This window comes from Rutidosis leptorrhynchoides, chromosome 1 (assembly GCF_046630445.1).
Source record: "Rutidosis leptorrhynchoides isolate AG116_Rl617_1_P2 chromosome 1, CSIRO_AGI_Rlap_v1, whole genome shotgun sequence".
NCBI lineage: Eukaryota > Viridiplantae > Streptophyta > Magnoliopsida > Asterales > Asteraceae > Rutidosis > Rutidosis leptorrhynchoides.
In genome coordinates this window covers 349,964,053-349,973,959 of record NC_092333.1, presented here as the reverse complement: position 1 = coordinate 349,973,959, position 9,907 = coordinate 349,964,053, and the positions used below count along the sequence as shown (strand labels likewise).

The following is a 9,907-nucleotide window of genomic DNA, read 5'->3' as shown; positions in this document are numbered from 1 at the left end:
CCACAACCCTAATATATTTATACTGTTATTACAGTTATTTCCATCAAATAACTGTATTTTAGTTAGGGGTAAATATTGTCATTATGGCAAAACATAAAGGGTGTAAATTCATAATGGTAATATAGGCCACAATAAATGTCACGGGTCTAACAAGGTATACATGGAATTATGAAACCATTTCTCATATTGATACTTGATACAAAGCTACAAAGGTTTGTTCATACAACTCAGTAAATAAAAGAACACAACACATAAAACAGCAACTTTGATCCGAGGCCTTATTTTTAATAAAACATTATTCAAGTAAACTGATCGTTGCGATCATGAGTTGAATCAACTGGACAATGCTCAACTACGCTTGCTGAGGAATGCAAGAATCAACTGGTTGACCTTGTCCGGAAATTGTTCTTGAACAAAATGGCAACCTTCGGGCACATAATCAACTTCCAAATCCGATGCTAAGTGTTTAATCATTCCACTCCTTATGAAACCTTCCATTCTCGGAAACTTCAAAAAGTAATCCTTCTCCCCGACGACTAACAACATTGGATTCTTGATAACGGGGTCCACTATGTCAGGAAATTCTTCGTCCGTTGACCTATTATACAAGACCATTATAAATGACATGTTCAAGCTATACATGTTGACTTAGCGAATCAAACATGTATATCAAACACTTGTAGCTAAAATCAAAGGAAAAATATTTCGTACAGCTACGAGCATGCACTCGTAAAGATAAACCAGTTATTATGATGCACCCAATTAATAAGCTCTTAACCATATAAAGTGATTAGTGATAATGTTTTTCTTGTTCGAGTTATTCGAGAGGGTGATAATTTTACTCCGATGTACGTAATCTAACCAGACTAATATGTAATCCTTTACAAACCCTTCTCTATAGCTACGACAAGCTTTGAACATGTGATCTCTTGCAAAGTTGCAAAGATCTTAGATCCTCAACGAGAGGACATTTAGTGATGGCTTAACCCCTATATTACATATGAGTATATCAAAAACAATAAAAAAAAGTTCAGAAATATATATCAAGTTTCTCAAGTTGTACTTTCAGCATATAGGATACTCAATCACTTACATCACAAGAAAATTGGATTAAAATATTTTGACTCGACCAAACATGACATGTTCTTGTGTGCACCTGATTAATTATAAGTCATCCCACACATATTTAACACTTACCTGTAAGGAACTTGGAGTGGATTAAGAAAACCAGACTTGTCATATAGAGCTCCATAGGCTGAAAGATCCTCCTCTGTGAACCAGGATGGTAAAGGTGTAGACGAACCCACTAGATCCATAATCTCTTGGCTTTCGCCAGCGATTGGAATTTCACTTCTTGAAAACAAGATGTATATGTTTCGTACAACGGTTTTTGCATCAAGACGGCCAAAATTAGCCTCAGCTCTTCCAGGTATCTAACATATATAATATATTGCTCAAACGAAAGATTTTCTCTGTGTAGATTTGTTATTTTTTTGTTTGTTTGTTTTATCTCTAATAGGTCAATTTATTTTAATTGCTTAAAGTTTTTTAGATTATATAATTTCTATAGCTTTAACATTACTTACCTTCCATCTATTGATGTAAAAACCTTCAGGCATCCCTTCAAGAAATGCAGAGGCCCCTAAAGGTAAATGGGGTATACCGAGCGATATAATTCCAGCTACCCTTGTAGGGTAGCGAAGGGTGAAGACAGCAGCTGTTCTAGCCCCAAAGTCTTTCGCGACGATAAATATCTACATACAACAATATAATGAAATCCTCCGCAAAATTTATCAAGGCCATTACATTACAATATAAATGAATCACATTTCTATAGATAGATCACTCAAATAACTCTATACTTTCACTGGTATAATATTTATTTCTATCTTCACTTACCTTTATCGATAGACAATATAATATGTTAAGCACATTAATATAAATTTGAAAATTGAAATTGTATTATTAATTAATAACTTCACTAAACTATCTCTAAGCAATAAAGCATGTTAGACAATTAAGATACCGACACAAAATTATAGCAAAAAGTTTATAAATCGTTTAAGTACAACTTCCTATAAATTCTTATGTGTTTACCCGTTCTTATCCATTTACCTTATCAATGCCAAGCGAATCAACGATCCCAAGAAGATCATCGGACATATCAGAAAATCGAAATTTATAAGTCTCTGGAGGTGGATCTGAGAGTCCATATCCTCGACTATCAGGAGCGATAGCTCGATAACCAGCATTGGCAAGTGCGATCATTTGGTGGCACCAACTATACCATATTTCCGGGAAACCGTGGAGAAACACTACAATGGGTGATGACTCCTTTCCGATTTCGGCTATGTGAAGTTTGAGTCCATTCACCTCCACAAACTTATGCACTATCTGATCCATTATAGTTTGAAGTTCTTAAGGGTGTAATATCAACTCATTTTTATCTCTATTTAAATGATTAAAGAAAACTCAACGGTTTGACGTATTCAAGTAAATCAATGAAAACATGGGTTTTCAGAAGATCCGTTGTGTAAAACCTTGGGATCTTTTGTCAATAAGTTTTTGTTGTCTTATAGCCTAAATCAAATGACTACATAATAATTGTTTATTAATATGGTTGGAATTGGTTCATACGTTTTGTCAAAATATCATATTATACGTACCTAAACTATTTTTTTAAATGTCTTTTGTTCTCATAGTGTTTACACGTTACCCGATTGATAGTCTCATATTATAATTTATAATGAATAATGATCGTTAAAAAACATTTCGCTAAAATGTCACATACCATTTTACTTTAGTTTGTCTCGAGAGAAATTAGATAATCGACATTATTTTCTTTTTATCTTTGTTACTTATATTCTTTTTTCAAAACATTTAATGACAAAAATGTTTTATTTATATTTTTATAAGGAGTATTCTTTATACTTTATTATAAAATCTATGTTAGAGAGTAACAAAGAATTTATTTTTAGATTTTTTTCTCTGTTGGTCCCTCTATTTTGCCCAATTTTGCTAATAGCGTCCCTTGCTTTCTAATTTGAATTTCAGAATCCTTCACTACTACAAAAATGATCAAAGAAACCCCTTTTGGAACCTCTTTTTAGAAAAGTTGAAAAAACCGGTTTCATAAAACATAAGAGACCGGTTTTTAAAGGTTAACATAAAAACCGGTTTCTTTGACTCACTTTAGAAATCTCTTTTTAACTAAAAACCGCTTCCAACTTTTGAAACCTCTTTTTGGTAAAAAGCCAGTCTCTTTACTTCCACTTTAAGAACCCCTTTTTATTAAAACCGGTTTTAAATGTTTGGAACCTCTTTCTTATTTAAGAAGGTTCCATTTTTGTATTTTTTTTAGAGGGACCAAAGTCCAAAAGTGGGAAATGAAAATTTAAATGAGTGTTAGTAGCAGTATACCATATTTTGACTAAGATCTAAAACCCTTTACACTCTACCATCTCCACTTACTTCCACCACTTCACAAAAAAAATTTGCTATTTATGATTAATTCCGAAAAACCTCGTTCTATACTATTTATGAGAAATAGTACTCTGGATAAGTAGCACATGAGTATTATTTTGAACTCGGGTATTAAAACATTGCTAAAACTTACATTTTCGGTATAATCACACTGGAAATTCCATGATTATATCTCAGCGGGGTCCCGAATTTTTTTCCAGTATTACTTATATTTAAATGCTATTTTAGTGATAATTTACTTTCATAAAACTACAAATTCACAAAATAGATGGGGTACGAGTGTAGTGACCCGAACTTTTCCATGTTTATATATATTAATTGAGATTGATATTTACATGATTAAATGTTTCCAACATGTTAAGCAATCAAACTTGTTAAGACTTGATTAATTGAAATATGTTTCATATAGACAATTGACCACCCAAGTTGACCGGCGATTCACGAACGTTAAAACTTGTAAAAACGACATGACGATATATATATGGATATACATATGTTTAACATGAGATTATGATAAGTAAGTATCTCCATAAGTATATTAACAATGAGTTATATACATATAAACAAGACTACTAACATAAGGATTTCGAAACGAGACATATATGTAACGATTATCGTTGTAACGACATTTAAATGTATATATATCATATTAAGATATATTAATATATCATACTATCATGATAATATAATAATTTAACATCTCATTAGATATAATAAACAATGGGTTAACAACATTAATTGAGATTGTTAACTTAAAGGTTTCAAAACAACACTTACATGTAACGACTAACGATGACTTAACGACTCAGTTAAAATGTATATACATGTAGTGTATTTAGATGTATTAAAATACTTTTGGAAGACTTCAAGACATATATCAAAACACTCATACTTAACAAAAATGGTTACAGTTACTTTTTCATTCTTTTCTTTCATCAAGAATTCTAGTCGTATTCTTACCCGTATTATACACAGCTTCAAAATGTACTTACTATGAGTATATACCAATAGGAACTAGCATGGGATTCCACTCTTGATTATGTCATGTATGACTAATCAATTTTAACTTCTACCATGAGCTAGTCAACTAACTAGAACTCCTTTTAACCCCACTCACCACTCACCAATTACCACTCATCATTCACTCCATTTCACTTCCAATTCTCTTTCTAATTCTCTCTCAACACACACACACACACACACTATTATGAATGTATTTTTCCAGTAGTTAATCATCATCTTCATCAAAAATCACTTCAAGAATCAAGCTATAATCATCATAGGAAGAACACTTCAAGAACACTTCAAAAATCCCTTCAAGTTTACTAATTTACTTCCAAGCTTTCTAATCCATTCCAAGTAATCATCTAAGATCAAGAAACCTTTGTTATATACAGTAGGTTATCTTTCTTATTCAAGGTAATATTCATATTCAAACTTTGATTCAATTTCTATAACTATAAACTATCTTAATTCGAGTAAAAATCTTACTTGAACTTGTTTTTGTGTCATGATCCTACTTCAAGAACTTTCAAGCCATCCAAGATCCTTTGAAGCTAGATCATTTCTTGTCACTTCCAGTAGGTTTACCTACTAAACTTGAGGTAGTAATGATGTTCATAACATCATTCGATTCATATATATAAAACTATCTTATTCGAAGGTTTAAACTCGTAATCACTAGAACATAGTTTAGTTAATTCTAAACTTGTTCGCAAACAAAAGTTAATCCTTCTAACTTGACTTTTAAAATTAACTACACACATGTTCTATATCTATATGATATGCTAACTTAATGATTTAAAACCTGGAAACACGAAAAACATCGTAAAACCGGATTTACGCCGTCGTAGTAACACCGCGGGCTGTTTTGGGTTAGTTAATTAAAAACTATGATAAACTTTGATTTAAAAGTTGTTATTCTGAGAAAATGATTTTTATTATGAACATGAAACTATATCCAAAAATTATGGTTAAACTCAAAGTGGAAGTATGTTTTCTAAAATGGTCATCTAGACGTCGTTCTTTCGACTGAAATGACTACCTTTACAAAAACGACTTGTAACTTATTTTTCCGACTATAAACCTATACTTTTCTGTTTATATTCATAAAATAGAGTTCAATATGAAACCATAGCAATTTGATTCACTCAAAACGGATTTAAAATGAAGAAGTTATGGGTAAAACAAGATTGGATAATTTTTCTCATTTTAGCTACGTGAAAATTGGTAACAAATCTATTCCAACCATAACTTAATCAACTTTTATTGTATATTATGTAATCTTGAGATACCATAGACACGTATACAATGTTTCGACCTATCATGTCGACACATCTATATATATTTCGGAACAACCATAGACACTCTATATGTGAATGTTGGAGTTAGCTATACAGGGTTGAGGTAGATTCCAAAATATATATAGTTTGAGTTGTGATCAATACTGAGATACGTATACACTGAGTCGTGGATTGATTCAAGATAATATTTATCGATTTATTTCTGTACATCTAACTGTGGACAACTAGTTGTAGGTTACTAACGAGGACAGCTGACTTAATAAACTTAAAACATTAAAATATATTAAAAGTGTTGTAAATATATTTTAAACATACTTTGATATATATGTATATATTGTTATAGGTTCGTGAATCAACCAGTGGCCAAGTCTTACTTCCCGACGAAGTAAAAATCTGTGAAAGTGAGTTATAGTCTCACTTTTAAAATCTAATATTTTTGGGATGAGAATACATGCAGGTTTTATAAATAATTTACAAAATAGACACAAGTACGTGAAACTACATTCTATGGTTGAATTATCGAAATCGAATATGCCCCTTTTTATTAAGTCTGGTAATCTAAGAATTAGGGAACAGACACCCTAATTGACGCGAATCCTAAAGATAGATCTATTGGGCCTAACAAACCCCATCCAAAGTACCGGATGCTTTAGTACTTCGAAATTTATATCATATCCGAAGGGTGTCCCGGAATGATGGGGATATTCTTATATATATGCATCTTGTTAATGTCGGTTACCAGGTGTTCACCATATGAATGATTTTTATCTCTATGTATGGGATGTGTATTGAAATATGAAATCTTGTGGTCTATTGTTACGATTTGATATATATAGGTTAAACCTATAACTCACCAACATTTTTGTTGACATTTAAAGCATGTTTATTCTCAGGTGAATACTAAGAGCTTCCGCTGTTGCATACTAAAATAAGGACAAGATTTGGAGTCCATGTTTGTATGATATTGTGTAAAAACTGCATTCAAGAAACTGATTTCGATGTAACATATTTGTATTGTAAACCATTATGTAATGGTCGTGTGTAAACAGGATATTTTAGATTATCATTATTTGATAATCTACGTAAAGCTTTTTAAACCTTTATTTATGAAATAAAGGTTATGGTTTGTTTTAAAAATGAATGCAGTCTTTGAAAAATGTCTCATATAGAGGTCAAAACCTCGCAACGAAATCAATTAATATGGAACATTTTTAATCAATAAGAACGGGACATTTCAGTTGGTATCCGAGCGTTGGTCTTAGAGAACCAGAAAATTTGCATTAGTGTGTCTTATCGAGTTCGTTAGGATGCATTAGTGAGTCTGGACTTCGACCGTGTTTTCTTTAAAAATAATTGCTTAACATTTTTGTTGGAAACTATATATTTTTAACATATGAATATTATGTGATATATAAATCTCTTAACGTGTTTGATATTATGTGATAGATGTCTACCTCTAGAACAAGTTCCATTGACTCACCTAATAATAATGAAGAGTCAAATGTAAATTGGAATGATTCGTGGACTGATTCACAAGTTCCCGAAGAGGAACCGGAAGAAGAATCGGAACCGGAAGAAGAATCGGAACCGGAAGAAGAATCGGAACCGGAAGAAGAAATAGAACCGGTGGGGGAAATAATAAAATGGTTAAGTAAAAGAGAATCCTCAACCAACCGACCAAGGTTAATTATGGTCAATGGTGTTTCCGCCAAGGAAGCAAAATATTGGGAGGATTACCAATTCTCCGATGAATTGGATTCCGACGAGAATTCCGATGATGTTATAGAAATTACCCCAACTGAATTTAAAATGGCAAAAGAAAATAATAAGGGAAAGGGCATAAAAATAGAGAAATCTAATTCCAACCCCGATGAACTTTATATGTATCGTCAACCCCCGAAGTCCTTAAGTTGTAACAATGACCCGGGAACCTCTAAACCACCAGGTTTTTCTAAACCAATGTGGACAACGACGGCTCGTATTAAGGGAATATCATATATCCCTAGAAACTTGACAAAACGAACCAAAACCGAACAAGAAGAAACGAGCGAGTCGGAATAAGATAGTTGTATTCGTGTGGTGTAATATATGTAATATAGTGTGCTTATGCTTTATGATATATGTAAAAATTGCTTGTATTAATAAGTATTTTTTTTATGAATCTAACTCTTGTCTATTTTACAGTATAAAAACACAAAATGGATAGACAACCCAATATTTTTAGAGACCTACCCGGAGACATGATTGATGAAATCTTGTCTAGAGTCGGTCAGAATTCCTCGGCACAACTATTTAAGGCGAGATCAGTTTGTAAGACATTCGAAGAACGTTCCAAGAATGCCTTGGTTTATAAAAGGCTTTCGTTCGAAAGATGGGGGATATCACATTGGGAAATCCATAAGTTACGATGTGTTTACTTTGACGCATATATTGCGGGGAACCCAAATGCTATTTTACGCAACGGGTTAAGAAATTATTTTGACTCAGTATATCCGAATATAGGACTTCGTGATTTAGAAAAAGCGGCTAACATGCAACATAAAGAAGCATGTTATGCTTACGGGTTAGTAATGTTCGCTTCTCACCAAAGTGAGTACAAGAACATCGGGCTACAACTATTAAACAAAACGTTCCCACAAGTGACAGAGTCGGTAATTGGGGTAAGAAATGAGGTTTTTAGATTATTACGAGACTGTTGGTCATTACGTAACCCTCTTCCCTTTGACGACATAACAACATGTTGTCTTATCAATGGCCATAACGGTTATGTTCCACAAGACCAAGGATGGGAAGTAGTCCTAGTAAAACCAGAATGCATGACTTGTTTCTGGACGTATGAATTACGTGTCTTTATTGCCTTTGCTGAACGACTTGTGCACTAGCTAGAATTATCTTCACAACTATCTTGTATCAAAGTTATTGTGTGCTATATTTCATGCTTTATGTAAAATAAGCGGTATTGTAAAATATTGTATAAAAGTTTGAACGCGAAATATTATTACAATCAGTTTTTCATATAGAATTGTAGTAGTTGAATTGTATATTAGCTACTAAGTATGAACTTAACGGGTAGGTACTACCCGAATTTAAACTTATAAAACGCTAATATGAAGAAAAAGCTTTTATAAATGAGTTCATATTATGCTACGAAATACTATTAACTACTCTTAATATTCTGTATGATTAACTTGTTCCATTTGACTATTTTGAAGGAAATGGCACCGACTACTCGACACACCGTGAATATGAATGAAGAGGAATTCCGTACTTTTCTAGCTTCAAACATAGCCGCAGTACAGGCTGCGCTACATACCAACAATAACCTTGGATCTGGCAGTACAGGAAATCGTGTAGGATGCACCTACAAAGAATTCACTGCCTGCAAACCTTTGGAATTTGATGGAACCGAAGGACCGATCGGATTGAAACGGTGGACCGAGAAGGTCGAATCGGTGTTTGCCATAAGTAAGTGTACTGAAGAGGACAAAGTGAAGTACGCTACGCATACCTTCACAGGTTCTGCGTTAACATGGTGGAATACCTATCTAGAGCAAGTGGGACAAGATGATGCGTACGCACTATCGTGGTCAGCATTCAAGCACTTGATGAACGAGAAGTACCGTCCCAGAACTGAGGTCAATAAGCTCAAGACAGAACTTAGAGGGTTACGGACCCAAGGATTTGATATTACCACGTACGAAAGACGATTCACAGAATTGTGCCTATTGTGTCCGGGAGCATTCGAAGATGAGGAAGAGAAGATCGACGCGTTTGTGAAAGGATTACCGGAAAGAATCCAAGAAGATATAAGTTCACACGAGCCCGCCTCCATACAACAGGCATGTAGAATGGCTCACAAACTAATGAACCAGATTGAAGAAAGAATTAGAGAACAGACTGCTGAAGAGGCCAATGTGAAGCAAGTCAAAAGAAAGTGGGAGGAAAACGGTGATAAGAATCACCAATACAACAACAACAGCAATTACAACAATAATCGCAACAATTATCCCAACAATCGCAACATCAATCGCAACTACAACAAACGGCCCAACAACAACAACAACAACAACAGCAACTACAACAATCATCCCAACAACAATAATAACCGCAACAACAACAAC

General features: G+C 33.4%; 1 protein-coding gene across 1 annotated transcript; it reads right to left on the bottom strand.

Annotated features, from left to right (window-relative positions):
* Positions 1–348: 348 nt before the first annotated feature.
* LOC139899923 (epoxide hydrolase 3-like) lies at positions 349–2,403 on the bottom strand. The gene is made up of 4 exons (XM_071882749.1): positions 2,116–2,403; positions 1,587–1,754; positions 1,198–1,433; positions 349–598 (listed from the first exon to the last, which is right to left on the bottom strand). The coding sequence occupies exons 1-4, from the start codon at positions 2,401–2,403 to the stop codon at positions 349–351; spliced, it is 942 nt and encodes a 313-aa protein (XP_071738850.1).
* Positions 2,404–9,907: the final 7,504 nt, after the last annotated feature.

Coding starts and splice junctions, on each gene's coding strand:
- LOC139899923 (XM_071882749.1), bottom strand. CDS start 2,403: ATGGATCAGATAGTGCATAAGTTTGTGGAGGTGAATGGACTCAAACTT. Junction 1,755..2,115: donor ATTCGCTTGGCATTGATAAG/GTAAATGGATAA, acceptor TGTTGTATGTAG/ATATTTATCGTCGCGAAAGA. Junction 1,434..1,586: donor TTTACATCAATAGATGGAAG/GTAAGTAATGTT, acceptor TATATATGTTAG/ATACCTGGAAGAGCTGAGGC.